General features: G+C 51.7%; 1 protein-coding gene across 1 annotated transcript in view; it reads right to left on the bottom strand.

Moving 5' to 3' along the window:
• LOC128842783 (sodium/hydrogen exchanger 2-like) overlaps nucleotides 1-12135 on the bottom strand; it is an 85664-nt gene extending 73529 nt beyond the window's left edge. Inside the window, exons 1-2 of the mRNA XM_054038967.1 lie at nucleotides 12035-12135; nucleotides 11467-11494 (exon numbers count right to left, since the gene is read on the bottom strand). Coding sequence (XP_053894942.1) covers nucleotides 11467-11494; nucleotides 12035-12135 — 129 coding nt within the window. The remainder of the gene's footprint in view (nucleotides 1-11466; nucleotides 11495-12034) is intronic.
• Nucleotides 12136-15780: the final 3645 nt, after the last annotated feature.

Raw genomic sequence — 15780 nt, 5'->3', positions numbered from 1 at the left:
GGCGGGCTGAGGAGGCGAGTGGTGAGTCGGTGGCTGGTCTGGCTCCCATCCCCTCTCCCAGGGCCAGCTCCAGGCACCAGCAAAACAAGCAGGTGCTTGGGGCAGCACATTTCTAGGGGCGGCATTCTGGTGCCGGCCATCATAGGTGCCGACTGCAGGGCATGGGGAAAAAAGTGCCCTCACCACCCCAGCTTGCCTCCGTCTGCTCCCCTGAGCGCGCCGCCGCCGTTCCGCTTCTCCCCCTCCCACCCAGGCTTGCCACGCGTGAAACAGCTGTTTCGCACAGCAAGGCTGGGAGGGAGGAAAAGCCAAGCAGCGGGGCACTCGGGGGGGGCGGCGGAGGTGAGCTGGAGCGGGGAGTGGTTCCTCTACCCCCCCCCGTTACTTCCTGTGCCCCCCCAGGCTCACCTCCGCTCTGCCTGCTCCCCTGAATGGGTCGCCACTCCGCTTCTCCCCCCTCCCTCCCAGGCTTGCCACATGCGAAACCACTATTTCACGCAGCAAGGCTAGGAGGGAGGAGAAGCTGAGCGGCAGGCGCTTGGGGGAGGCGGTGGTGGTGGTGGAGCGGAGATGAGCTGGAGGGGGGAGCGGTTCCTCTACCCCCCTACTTCCTGCGCCCTCCCCCACCCTAGCTCACCTCTGCTCCGCCTGCTCCCCTGAACACACCGCTTCTCCGCCCTCCCTCGCTTGAGAGGGAGCGGGGAGAAGCGGAGCGGCGGCACGCCCGGGGGAGCAGGCGAAGCGGAGGCGAGCTAGAGCGGGAGGTCACGGGGGGGGCACGCAGGAAGCAATGGGGATGAGAAATGCGGCGCTGGGGATTTGGGAAAGGGATTCAGAAGTGGTGGAGTTGGGGCGGGGCCGGGGGCACGAAAAAGAAAGGGGAAGTGGCCAAACATTTTTTTGCTTGGGGCGGCAAAAATCCTAGAGCTGGCCCTGCCCTCTCCAAGGGTTGCACCTGTCTGGAAGTGCCTGCCTTCCACGCTTTCCTCATTCACACCTCATTCATTCAACAGGGCAATTGATTACAAAGTGGGGGGAAGATCTTATTCTACTTCTAGCAAAAAGACATTTTTCTTTTACCTTAATTATACTACCTTAGATGTAGAGATGCATAGCTCCCGAATCGCCAGTCCACAGGCGCGGCAAACTGCTCCCATGGCTACGAGGCAGGAGTGACCTTCAATCCAGCGTTTGTGTTTGGGAAACTTATTTGGCTGATTTGATTGTACCCTCGCAGCTGGTGTTCACGCGCTCAAGAGATGGGTTCGTTATCTTATGTGCATGTATACTGCCTGGCTCTTCTATGCGCAAGAATGTAACCACTAAGAAGTGTTGTAAACAAAGTAAGGAGAGAAATAAAAACCCCAGGAAAAGTTTTCCTGGGAGGCTTTTTGCAAGAGGCTTGTAAAGCTCTCTAGCTACCACAGACCTGGCGTTCTGTTTCCTTTCCTGCGTCGTCACCACAGCTGGTGACCCCGACGTGATACCCCTCTACTCACCGGCTGGATACGCCGAGCGCGCCCGCGGCTGTTTGCCGCCCCTTATTCGTGAGTATGGGGGGGAAACTTTCCAGTGCCCAGAAGGAGCACGCAAGAGAGTTACAAGAGATTATACGACAGCGATCATGTGTCGCTGTCCCGGTCGCTCATATTGAGGACCTCCTAAGGGAAATAGATCGCCAGTGCCCCTGGTATCCAGACTGCGGGTCATTGCAGCTTTTTGATTGGATACAGATTGGGATCACCTTGTATAGTAAACCCCGTGCCCCAGTTCAGTGCCTGCTGCTCTGGCAGCGTTGTAAGGAGGCACTGGAGGGGATCGGCCCCAACAGCCCCAAGCCGGTCCCCCTTTTGCCCCCAGGTGATGGGCCACCCCCCTCCTGCCCACAGCTGACCCTCCCTGCGCCGCCGCCCGTGGCGGCGCCCCCCTGCCTACCGGTCGGGCAGGGGGGCGCTGTCGCCGCGGCGGTGCGGCAAGCGCGTGAGGCCGGTCTCTTGACCGATGAGGAATCCAAGTGTGGGTTTGAGGCGTTTCCCGTCTCTTGGCGGGATAATGGAAATGGGGGGCAGATAGTGGACTGGGAGGCTCTCCCCTACTCAGTTCTGCGCGAGCTCCGCAAGGCAGTTCGTGAGACCGGGGTGCGGTCCACTTTCACCCTGGGGATCTTGGAAGGTGTGTCAAACGGTTACTTCTTGCTCCCCCAAGATTGGAAAGACATGTGTCGCATGGTGCTGTCTCCCGCGCAATACGTTGTGTGGGATAGCGAGTACCAGCGAGAGGCGTTTGCAGCAGCAGCGCAAGGTGGGGGGGCTTATCTTGCTGAGCAGTTATATGGCACAGGGCAGTTTTCGAGCATCCCCGAGCAGGCGGCGGGCACGCCCCGGGTAGCTTTTCCCATCATTGGCCAGTGTGTCCGTCGCGCGTTCCGCAGGGTCCCCGCTGCAGGCGAGTCCTCTAAGTCCTTTGCGGTTACTCGGCAGGGTGCCACCGAACCATTCCACCAGTTTATTGACCGCCTCCAAGAGGCAGTCCAGAGGCAGATTGATAACCCGCAAGCCCAGACTGAACTAATGATAAAATTGGCTTACGTAAATGCCAATGCAGACTGCCGCCGTGCCATGCAGGCAGTGGTCGGGCGCCCCGGGTATACCCTGGCAGAATTGCTGCAGGCGTGTGCTGACGTAGGCACTCAGACCCATCAGATGGCCCTGCTGGCAGCTGCCCTGCACAAGGGGCAGAAGCCTCAGGGGAACTGCTTTAACTGCCAGAAGCCCGGACATTTTTGGCGGGAGTGTCGGGCCCCTGCGGGGGGCATGTGTAAAAACAAACCCAAGCCCCGGACAGACCAGAGGCCCCGCACGCTGTGTCCGAAATGCAAAAAGGGCTACCATTGGGCTGCGCAGTGTCGCTTGGCCGGGGGTGACAGCCGGGTCTTGGCTGCTAACCGAGACAACCCCCCGGGAAACTAGTAGGCGGGCCTGCGACCAGCCCGAGACCCAAGGCCGCGCCCCTCTCCGTGCACGACGCCCCCGCCGCCACAAGGGGCAGTGCGGGGATTGACCTTGTTAATCAGGAAAATATGGATATCACTCTCCCCGGGGAGGTCCTCCTCATGCCGTCCCAGATTCAGGGCCCGCTGCCGGAGGGCATGGTGGGCCTTGTCCTACCCCGCTCGTCCGCCAGCAAGCAGGGCCTGTTTGTGGTGCCTGGGGTGGTGGATTCGGACTATGGTGGAATTATCCATGTTCAACTGTGGAGTCATCTCCCGAAACGGCTGTTTCAGGGAGATGCCTGGGCGCAACTCATACTTGTGCCCTACTCCCTTCCGGCAGGGGGAAGAAACGTTCCCCGAACCGGAGGCTTCGGGTCCACCGACCAGCGCACTATTCACCCACAAGTGGCAGCAGTTGTTAAAGACATTGGAGCACCCCAACCCAAACGCATTTACTGCCTCAACGATCAGCCGTTCGAGGGTGTTATCGACTCTGGGGCAGACATTACCGTCATTGCCGCTGCGCAGTGGCCCGCCCATTGGCCCACAGAGCAGGCTCCGGCAGTTTGGGGTGTGGGCGGGGCACAGGACTCACAACGAAGTGCCCGATGGTTGGAGGTTAGGGCGCCCCAAGGCATCCGCCGCGCCCGTATCCGGCCTATCATTCTCCCCGTCCACCTCAACCTGTGGGGCCGTGATTTATTGACACAGTTCACTGCCACCATCCATATCAATGATTAGGCATACGGCCCTCCCCCTCCGTTGGCTCACTGATGAACCCGTATGGGTTGCGCAGTGGCCGCTTCCTTTAGAAAAGCTGGAGGCCCTCCAGCACTTGGTTAATGACCAGCTGAAGGCAGGACGTTTGGAGGAGTCCACTAGCCCCTTTAATACCCCCGTGTTTGTGATTAAAAAGAAATCTGGCAAGTGGCGCCTCCTGCAGGACCTTCGCGCCATTAACAAAATTATACAGCCTATGGGTCCCCTGCAGTGTGGTACCCCTAATCCCAACCTTATTCCCTGTGATTACCGGTTATTTGTAATAGATTTAAAGGATTGTTTTTTTACCATCCCCTTGCACCCTGAGGACCGGGTGCACTTTGCCTTCACTGTTCCGGTTTTGAATCACTCCCAGCCCACTCCACGCTATCAGTGGAATGTGCTCCCTCAAGGCATGTTGAATAGCCCCACCTTGTGTCAGCATTTTGTTGCGCAGGCCCTACGGCCCTTCCGCGCAGCACACCCAGATGCCTTAATTTACCACTACATGGATGACATCCTGGTGGCTCACCCCGTCCTCCCTGATGACTGGCTGGACGAACTGCGCCACCAGCTTGCGGCGTGTGGCCTGGTTGTGGCACCGGACAAGATCCAGCGTCAGCCACCCTTTTTGTATCTTGGTCACCGCATGCTCCAGTCATATGCCCGTCCAGTTTGTCCCGAGTTGGTATTGCCCAACCCTCTTACGTTTGTACAGCTTCAACAGTTATTGGGGTCCCTTAATTGGATTCGTCCTTTTTGCCCTCTGACTACCTCCATGCTGTCCCCTCTTTTTTCTGGCCTTCGGCAGGGCCGTCTCCCCGGAGATATCATTCCCGTTTCCCAGGAACAGCGCCAAGCGGTCACCCTCATTAACCAGACCCTGGCCCAGGTGTGGGTCGACCGCCGAGAAAGGGAACAGCCCCTTTTTGCCATTTTGCTTCCCACACTCTCACAACCGACAGCTGTCCTCGCCCAGGAGGGGGCGGCAGCGCGTCTTCGTTTAATTGAATGGATTTATTTGACCCACTCCCCTCCGCATACTATTCAGACACTCCCTCAACAGGCCGCAGAGCTGATTTTTAAAGTGCGAGAACGGTCCCGTACCCTCTTGGGTTGGGACCCCGTTGCCATTATTGTCCCCATCCCGGCTAAAGACTGGGAACGCACTGTCTCTTGCAGTGCCACCCTCCAATTGTCTCTTGCTGACTATGTTGGGGAAGTTAAATATCACATTCCCCCTGACCCCCGTCTTTCATTCCTACAACAACGTTGCCTTCACCTCCGGCCGTCCTTGTCAACCGTCCCCATTAAGGATGCACTTACCCTTTTTACGGACGGCGGCCCAACACGAGGTGCGGTCAGCTGGCAGGTGCAAGGCACTTGGCAAGTCCGCTTTACCCTGCCTCAGCGCTCCCCACAGCGCGCAGAGTTGGCTGCTGTCATCCTGGCCTGCCGATGCTTCCAGGATGACCCTTTTAATTTGATTACTGACAGTCTTTATGTTACTAATGTTCTTAAGTCTCTTCCAGGTTCCTATGTGTCGCCCTCCTGTGATGACAATTTGTTGGCCCTTTTTCTTACCCTGCAACAGCTCCTTTCCTCCCGCTCTAGCCCACTGTTTGTGGCACACATTCGCAGTCACACCACACTACCGGGCCTATTAACAGAAGGCAACACGGTGGCCGACCAGGCGGTCAAATCGGTGGCCTCAATTTTTTCCTCCCCAATCGAAAGCCACGCCTTTTTTTATCAATCCGCCAAGGCCCTTGCCAAGCAGTTCACTCTCCCATTGTATCAGGCGCAGGCCATTGTTCGCCAGTGTGACCTTTGCGCTTCTCTCTCCAATAGCCCGGAGGTAGGGGTTAACCCTCGTGGAACCTCGGCCAACCAGCTCTGGCAAATGGATGTTACACATTTCCCTCCCTTTGCCCCCTGGCAGTATCTTCACGTGTGTGTAGATACCTTTTCCCATTATGTGTGGGTCACCCCCCAGAAGGGTGAGGCCTCTCGTCATGTTATTAATCACATGATTCGCGCTATGGCAATCATGGGTCACCCGTCCCATCTTAAGACCGACAACGGCCCCGCCTACTGTAGCTCGGCCTTTGCCTCCTTCTGTACCACGTGGGACATTGTCCACACGTTTGGTATCCCGTATAACCCCACAGGCCAGGCCATTGTGGAACGAGCCAATCGTGCGCTCAAACAAGCCCTGGTCCGCCAAAAACAGAAAGGGGGGATTCCCGTAGGCCTTCCTCCCCGCCAGGAATGGCTGGCTGCAGTGCTTTTTACCCTGAATCATTTGAATTTGACTGACAACTACTCTGCAGCAGAATGTCATTTTCGCAGCTACCAGGCCTTGCCCCGCCCCTTTGTTAAATATCGCAAGGCCCCAGACCCTCAGTGGCATGGCCCAGTGCCCCTTATAACGTGGGGACGAGGGCATGCTGCCGTTTCTCTTCCTACAGGTCCGTTGTGGGTCCTGGCGCGTAACGTCCGCCCGTGGCACGGCGATGGCCTGGCACCAGGGACTATCGAACCCCATTCCACAGTTCAACCTACATCTGCAGGATCCCGAGCGTCCTCGCCAGCGCCCCCCGCGGGGGCCCCCGCAGCGCATAACCTGGGGACAGGTTAAAGCCCTTTCATTGCAGGCCGAGCAGCTGCGAGTGCAGCAGCAGCTAGAACCTACCGCAGAAAATTACCTTGTGACATTGTTAGCTTGCCTTAATGCTAATTCACTCCTTATTTTGTGTGTATTGGGGAGTTTCCTGTTGGCCCCTAGCTGCCAAGGCGAACCCCAGATGGAGCAGCGGCTGCAGTTTAACACCTGGGTCCACCTGGCAGAAGTATTAAATCAATCTGATTTCTGCCTGGCCGTTGCCCCGGAAATGCAAGGTCTGTTAAGTACCTGCCTTGTTCCTGTCTGTAAACCACCCAGCAACATCTGGGGTGTGAGACAGTGAAAGAAATGTGCTGTTTTAAGCTTGCTGATAATAGTTTTGTATGCAATAGCAAATTGATATGCTGAAATGCTATGCTTAAGTCATCCGCCAAGACGTTTTTCTTCCTTGGTAGGATTATATTTAGTTATAGCCACCCTTAGAGTGGATGAAGACCCCTTTTATAGTATGGGGTCCTAGTTTTGATGTTTGACGTTTTACTTTGCTGCTTTGTTTAATGTATACCCAATCTAGTGGCATTGTGTATGCTACCCTGCGAGAGTGTTTTGTTTAAACACCGCATTTATAAAATAAAACAGGGGGAGATGTAGAGATGCATAGCTCCCGAATCGCCAGTCCACAGGCGCGGCAAACTGCTCCCATGGCTACGAGGCAGGAGTGACCTTCAATCCAGCGTTTGTGTTTGGGAAACTTATTTGGCTGATTTGATTGTACCCTCGCAGCTGGTGTTCACGCGCTCAAGAGATGGGTTCGTTATCTTATGTGCATGTATACTGCCTGGCTCTTCTATGCGCAAGAATGTAACCACTAAGAAGTGTTGTAAACAAAGTAAGGAGAGAAATAAAAACCCCAGGAAAAGTTTTCCTGGGAGGCTTTTTGCAAGAGGCTTGTAAAGCTCTCTAGCTACCACAGACCTGGCGTTCTGTTTCCTTTCCTGCGTCGTCACCACACTTAGAGGCCCACTATAACATATTACTGAGGTTCAATACTGCCGTTTCAGTGGGACGGCGCTGGGGAAGGAGGGTTTTGTTCCGCAGGGCAGGTGGTGCAGTGAGGGGGGGTGTTTCGGCAGCGCTGGGGGGGGGGTGTTTCCGTGGGGTGGGCAGCGCAGGGGTGTGTGTGTGTGTTGTGTTTCGGGGGTGGGGGCTGGGTGGCGCTGGGGCGGGGGGTTGTCGGCGCTCGGAGGGTTTCGGCCCTCAGCTGTTTTCTTTGGAGTAATATGGCCCTCGCTGCTTTACGAGTTGTGCAGGCCTGCTTTAGAGCCTACAAGTCCACCCAGTCCTACTTCTTGTTCAGCCAATTGCTAAGACAAACAAGTTTGTTTACTTTTACAGGAAACACTGCTGACTGCTTCTTATTTACAATGTCACCTGAAAGTGAGAACAGGCATTCACATGGCACTTTGTAGCCAGCATTGTAAGGTATTTACGTACCAGATATGCTAAACAGTCATATGTCCCTTCATGCTTTGGCCACCATTCCAGAGGACATGCTTCCATGCTGATGATGCTCGTTAAAAAAATAATGCGTTAATTAAATTTGTGACTGAACTCCTTCGGGGAGACTAGTATGTCTCCTGTTCTGTTTTACACACATTTTGCCATATAATATATTTCATGTTATAGTAGTCTCGGATGATGACCCAGTTCATGTTTGTTTTAACAACGCTTTCACAGCAGATTTGACAAAACGCAAAGAAGGTACCATTGTGAGATTTCAAAGGATAGATACAACACTCGACCCAAGGTTTAAGAATCTGAAGTGCCTTCCAAAATCTGAGAGGGGCGAGGTGTGGAGAATGCTTTCAGGTGTCTTAAAAGAGCAACACTCCGATGTGGAAACTACAGAACCTGAACCACCAAAAAAGAAAATCAACCTTCTGCTGGTGGCATCTGACTCAGATGCTGAAAATGAACATGCGTTGGTCTGCTCTGCTTTGGATCGTTATTGACCAGAACCCATCATCGGCATGGACGCATGTCTTTTGGGATGGTGGTTGAAGCATGAAGGGACATATGAATCTTTAGCGCATCTGGCATGTAAATATTTTGCGATGCCGGCTACAACAGTGCCATGCGAACGCCTGTTTTACTTTCAGGAGACATTGTAAACAAGATGTGGGCAGCATTATCTCCTGCAAATTGTAACCAAACTTGTTTGTCTGAGTGATTGGCTGAAGTAGGACTGAGCGGACTTGTAGGTTCTAAAGTTTTACATTGTTTTATTTTTGAATGCAGTTATTTTTTGTACATAATTCTACATTTGTAAGTTCAACTTTCATTATGTCGGGGACTCGAACCCAAACGGCATGGTTCGTTGTCTGACCGCAGAGAGACAGTCAACATCAGCAAGGTCCAAACACAAGCTCTTTATTGAGGAGTGCACACAACAATAGAGAGCGGCCCGTCTCCAAAGAGAACCAGCCCCAATTACAATAACTAGTAAGGTTATATAGACAGTTCCATCGCGTCATAGTTAAAACAACCCAAGCCCCCTTTATTAGTTAGAAAGCTTCTAATATTCATGCATATCTATTCTTTGACACTACAAACAATTTGTGATGCCTCAGCAACTTCTTATGAGCTTTGTTGTCATGCACCAGAACTAGGAGAAAGGAGGGAGTTAAGAACAGATGAAGAACAGAAACAGGGAGTGGAGACTGCAAGTTTCCATATGTCCAAACAAACTGTTCCTAGCACTTCTGGTACAAGAATGTGGCCCCCACCTCTTATCTCATTCTCTGCAGCTCAAGCAAGCATGACCTCAGGTTTCACAGAGAGACAGGAATTGGCCAGCAACTACTGTTAGCCTCACTTTGGCTAAGCTGGCCAAACAATGTTCTATACTCCATATTTTTGGGCCTAGCAATTATAAAGAGATTGCTCTACAGTACTTGTATTAGGTGAATTGAAATATACTATTTGTTTTTTACAGTGCAAATATCTGTAATAAAAAATAAATCTAAAGTGAGCACTTTACACTTTGTATTATGTGTTGTAATTGAAATGAATATATTTGAAAATGTAGAAAACATCCAAAAATATTTGCATAAATGGTATTCTATTGTTTAACAGTGTCATTAATCAATTAATTTTTTTTAATCGCATGATTAATCGCGATCAATTTTTTTAATCGCTTGATAGCCCTAGTATTTACATAAACACACCCATAGTCTCTTCCCCTCCCAGCCAGCTGTCAGGGAAGCATTCATTTAGACCCTGCTTACATAGGAAAGAACTCGGGGCTTGTTTACACAGGAAAGTTATATCAGGATAAGCTAAGGTGTGAATTTAAACTGGTGTGTTATACCAATATAACTTCCATGTGGATACTCATATTCCAGTATCAGAATGGCTTTTTTTTTTTAGCTTATGACACTTAGGAAGAGGTTTAAGCTAAAGAAAAAAAAAAAGCTCCCTTATACCTGAATAAACCATAACTATACTGTTATAACCAGTAAAACTTTACCAGAGAAAGAAGATGGCATGAAAAGGAGAAACAGAGGTTTTTGAATCACAATTGCCCAACATCTAGGTCTGGTCTACACTATAGGCTTACATCAGTATAACAGCATTGCTCAGGGGTGTGAAAAATCCATACCCCTGAGCTACATAGTTATACTCACCTAACCCCTGCTGTAGACAGTGCTATGTCAGTGGGAGAGTGTCTCTCAGGGAGATGGATTAACTGCACTGACAGGAGACGATCTCTCCTGTCGACATAGAGTGTCTTCATTAAAGCACTACAGCAGGTGCAGCCGCGCCGATGCAGATAAGTGTAAACCTGAGTGTGTCATTTACACCATTGCAATTGAGTGCAAGGTAGGTGTAAAACTCTCTCATTCTAATCTGTAGCATTTTACGCCCACTCTGCAACTGCTGTGAATAACTACACAAAGGGCTGGTCTACACGGGGGGGGGGGGGGGGGGGGGAGGGGGGGGAGGGAAGGGGTCGATGTAAGATACGCAGCTTCAGCTGGGGAATAGCATAGCTGAAGTCGATGTATCTTATTTCGACTTACCTCAGGTCCTCACGGCGTGGGATCGATGGCCGCGGCTTCCCCGCCGACTCCGCTACCGCCGCTTGCCCTGGTGGAGTTCCAGAGTCAACGGGAGCGCGTTCGGGGATCGATATATCGCGTCTAGACAAGATGCGATATATCAATCCCCGATAGATTGATTACTTGGACGTACCCACAAAAGGGCAATACAATAGTGACTTGGGCCTAGAGAAATAAAGACGATGGTTTGGCGGGCTCAGAAAAAGAGATGTAGAAGGAAACACAGAAAGAGTGAGTGGTCATTCAGAAAGCCAGAGGCACCTCACCCCCTTTGCTACTACTTTAGGGACTACTCTTAGCACCATAACTTTGCCCATGATCAAGCTCTTGCCTGAGGGAAGCTAACCCCATCACAGTAACAATTATATGGCACCTGAAAGGCGGTCATGGCTCTCTCCCCGTCCGTCAGGGAGGAGACCACGCCCCCTCGCTACAACGCCTCTGGAGCGACTCAGTTAGTAGACCCAAGCCTGCAGTCCAGGCCAGGCAGCAATTGGGTCTGTGAGCCCCAGCCCTCGACCAGGGCGGGGCAGCCAACAATTAAGGGCTCTGGCCTGCAGTCAGGCTGAGCAACAATGAGTCTATAGGCCCAGGGCCCTCAATCAGGACAGGGCAGCAAATAGTTAATGGCTCTGGCCCGCAGTCAGGCAGAGCAACACAGCAGTCTAGGGGGATGAGCTTTCTGGTGGGGCAGACAGCAAAACTGTCTGGTGTGGACCACAGACCAATGCAGGCCTCTTGGCCTAAAGGTGGAGAGGCTGCCACCCCCAGGGGTGGGGAGGTAGGCGGATGCAGGCCCACCTGATTCCACTGCGTCCCAGCCCAGGGCCCTAATAGCGGCGGAGTGGTCCGCCACTGGGTCAGCAGGGAATCCGGCCGCAACACGCTGCACGGCTTGCAGTCAGTAACACAGCCGAACCGTATTCAGCTTCCCTGGGCTCCTTCCTACACTCCCAGTCAGGGGGTACCTGCGTTCCGGGGTCATTGTTCGTCTCGCTGGGGTAAATTAGGGTTACCATACGTCCGGATTTTCCCGGACATGTCCAGCTTTTGGGGGCTCAAATCCCCGTCCGGGGGAAAATCCCCCAAAGCCGGGCATGTCCGGGAAAATCGGGAGGCTCGGCCGGGGCCTCTTTGTCCGGGGTCGGGGAGCCGGGGAGTGCGCCGGGGAGTGCGCCGGGGTCGGGGAGCCGGGGAGTGCGCCGGGGTCGGGGAGCCGGGGTCGGGGAGCCGGAGCCGGGGAGTGCGCCGGGGTCGGGGAGCCGGGGGGTGCGCCGGGCGTGCGGGGCTGGGAGCCGGGGGGTGGTCGGTCGGGGCCGGCACCCCAGGGCCCGAGCCGACCCAGGCTGGAGCCGCGGGGGGACCAGCCTGGGCCGCGCCTCCTCCCCCCGCCCCCCTTACCTGCTTCAGGCTTCCCGCGAATTAAATGTTCGCGGGAAGCAGGGGAGGGGGCGGAGACTTTCGGAGGGGGCGGAGTTGGGGCGGGGGCGGGGCCCCAGGGAGTGTCCTCCATTTGGAGGCACAAAATATGGTAACCCTAGGTAAATGGCTAGTGGCAGCCCAACAGCTCCTTGGTGTCCCCAGTGCCTGGCAGCTCCAGCAGTCCCTCTAGTCTCTGGCACTGTAGTGGCCTCCATCAAGTCTGAGCTCCAGCAACAGAGGGGAGAGATCCTGTTCCTCTGGCAACTCTGCCCCAACTGAGCTGGAGGGCCTGACTTTTATATTTCCAGTTCCTGTCCCACCCCTCTGCTTCCGGCAGGGTGGTCATGGGTGTCCCAGCTCTGCTCACCAGAGGGCGATCGCGGCTCTCTCCCCCTCCATCAGGGAGGGAGACCACACACCCTCATTACACACCTTTTACCTGAGGTTTTCAAAGTGCACCTCCAGTACTACTAAGTCTCTCCAAACCACTGAGAGGCAGGTAATTTTAGATCCATTGTATAGGAGGCTATAAACTGAGGTGCAAAGAGGTTAAATAAATAAACTGTCCAGGGTTGTAGAGTGTCATTTGCAAATTTGGCAATGAAAAGCAGAAATGCTAGATTCCAGTCCTCTGCTCTAACCACTAGACAATAATAGCACAGGATATTAGGTAATCATACTGTTGCACAAAATAAAAAAGTTTTCAAAGTGGGATTTCAAGGTTCTTTGCAGAGAAAGTCAAAGATTGCATTAGCCCAGCTTGCATTAGTAGCAGCTTTACATAATGAGTGAACTTCCACATTCCAGAGGAAACACTGGTAAATCCCCTAAAGCAAAACAGGACAAGCAGAAAGAATTGCCATACTTCTGTAACCAGTGTTAGGACCTCACCATCCACCCTCTGAGAACAGTGAACTACCACATCTTCCGAGCACTCACACTCAAACTAGTTTAATTGTTAATAATTTTCCAGGGATCAATATAATAATTTATAAAGCAGATACAATAGATAAAAACAAAGCACCGAATGAATACCGATCAAGGAATTCCAATTGCATACAGCGACTTGAAGCTTACAAAATCTATTCAGAACATGTAACATTATGGAAACAATAGGACATGAAGATCTTTTGGACACAGGCCCTTGTTGGTGTTGGAACCAGAGCAGCCACTATGGGCCTGATTTTTAAGGGTATGTAGGTGCTGAAAGCTGCAGATAAGCACTGCGTGGGATTTCCGAAAGTGCCTTAGCACCTAACGTTCTCCACGGTTCAAGTCACAGTGTCCTAGAAGTGTTTCTGGATGGGCTTTGGCATGAGGACTGGACGACAAGTGGAAAAATTCTCTCCTGCATTTCCCATTGGGTTTCAGATTTTCTGGCCTGTGCATAATTGCCAGTCAGGAAATACTATGCTTTCCCCCACTAAAAATATTCTGCTGTGAGGATGCACTTCCTAAGCACGGAGGTGAGTTTTCAGTTGAAAATTTGGATTAAATGTAGTTTAATGCATACTGGGGAAAAAACAGTACAGATAATCCTTTGCCACATGTCAAAATGCATAGAATCAAAGTGGAACATGTGACGGGTTAGATCACAGAAACCCCCTTGGGAGCTGCCACCTGATGTTCCAAGACTACTTCTGCCCCTGCTTTCCTGCCCTGGCAGCTTAGGACTTCAGTGCCCTGCCTGGTTTGAGCCAGACTCGCTAGCCTGCTGCAAACCCAGACCCCACGTCTGAACCACATCCCCTAACAGCTATAGGCTTGACTGAAAGCAGCTTACAGACATGTTCTTATCTTTAACACTCAGGTGCCCAACTCCCAGTGGAGTCTAAACCCAAATAAATCCGTTTTACCCTGTATAAAGCTTATACAGTGTAAACTCATAAATTGTTTGCCCTCTATAAAACTGGTAGAGAGATATGCACAGCTATTTGCTCCCCCTCCCCCAGGTATTAATACATACTCTGAGTTAATTAACAAGTAAAAAGTGATTTTATTAAATACAGAAAGTAGGATTTAAGTGATTCCAAATAGTAACAAACAGACCAAAGAGAATTACCAAGTAAAATAAAATAAAACATGCAAATTTAAGTCTAATACAGTAATACAACTGAGTACAGATAAAAACCTCACCAGTAAGCTTCCTTTTACAGACTAGTCTCCTTCTAGTCTGGGTCCAGCAATCACTCACACCCCCTGTGGTTATTGTCCTTTGTTCCAGTTTCTTTCAGATATCCTTGGGGTGGAGAGGCTCTCTCTTTAGCCAGCTCAAGACCACTTGGAGGGATCTCCCACGGGCTTAAATAGACTTTCTCTTCTGGGTGGAGACCCCCTCCTCTCTTCTATGCAAAGTCCAGCTCCAAGATGGAGTTTTGGAGTCACCTGGGCAAGTCACATGTCCATGCATGACTCACAGTCTTTACAGGCAGAAGCCATTGGCCACATGGTATCTTGTATGTCTCCAGGAAGACTTCTTATCTGGATTGGAGCATTCCAAGATGCATTGTTCCTTAAGTGCTTCTTGATTGGGCACTAAACTTTGCAAATTCCTTTCTAAAGAAGCTGATCAAATGCCTCACAAAGTTTACTTAGAAATCAAGCAAGCATACAGCCAATATTCTTAACTTCAAGTTCAAAAATGATATATGTGTACAAATAGGATGAATAGATATAGTAGACCATAACCTTTACAGAGATAATTTGCTAGATTCTATCAGTTGTCTTCGCTGTCAGTTTCTTCATAGAAGATAGAAGGTTTCTTGCTTTTTAGTCACAGCCCACTCACTATCTTTCCTCGGTAAGAACTGAATTCTGTACATACAGTCAGTCACTTACCATATTGCTGTGACTTTACTGCTAAATGTCTACCCTCTTTCAGGGCCCCATAACACCCCCCTGTAATAGGGTCCTTGTGTGTTAAGATGGCCTAGTGGCTAGCGCACCTACTACCCTATCCCAGTGGGTCGCTCTTACAGTGCTGGCTCACTTCTACTCAGAAGTACAGTGAGCAGTACAGGTGGTTCAAGTCCCTCCTGTAGTAAGGGCAGTGGCAGAGGGGAGCCTGAGCCTACCCACTCCACTAGGCTCTGACCCAGGGCCCTAAGAGGGTCAACAGTGCCTGGCCCCCAAAGGTGCCCTCTGAGTTACCTCCCCTGGGTCACTTCTTGCTGCTGCTTTCTTCTCTCAGTGGTCAGGTCCAGATACAGTGAAAAGAAAAGGAAAAGGTAACCAAACCATTACTCCAAACGGACTCAGCATACAGTCATACTCCCTCAGGGAGGCTTCTCCAGCACCCTTCTCAGGAGCCTTCAGGATAGGTCTGACCTGTTCCTCAGCCTCCCCTTTCTGAATGGGGTTGCTCCCTTTTCAACCTCTTCTCCAGTTCGAGCATGATCTGCAGGGATGGAGGGGTGGGGCTACCTGGGCCCAGTACTGTCCTTTAACCTCTTTCAGCCCAGTGTGGGGTTTGGATACCCCATTACACCACATTGATGAGTTCAGCTGAGATTCAGTATTACCAGCAAGACTAATATATATATTGTCACAGTTTCAGACTAACTGCACAAGTCTTCCCTCTACATGGTCACTCAAGGGCACCCACATAAGATTTCTGGTTCCCAGATGTCACCTCTCTTGGGCAGAGACCCAGGTCTGCCTCCTTTCTGAGTAGGTTTTAAGGCTGCACATCTCCCAGCCTTACACTGTGAGATCCCAAGCAAACCAGTCTGCCAAAAGGCCAGGCCTGTGCTGTGCTTTCTCTCTGAGGTTATTGCCAGTAGTCACAAATTACCACACAGCTCTTTCTAAGCAAGCCCATTTATTCTTAAGGCAAAAGTATTATAGAGAAAACATGTAAA

The sequence above is a fragment of the Malaclemys terrapin genome, chromosome 9 (assembly GCF_027887155.1).
Source record: "Malaclemys terrapin pileata isolate rMalTer1 chromosome 9, rMalTer1.hap1, whole genome shotgun sequence".
Classification (NCBI taxonomy): Eukaryota; Metazoa; Chordata; order Testudines; family Emydidae; genus Malaclemys; species Malaclemys terrapin.
This window is presented reverse-complemented; position numbering and strand designations above follow the sequence as displayed.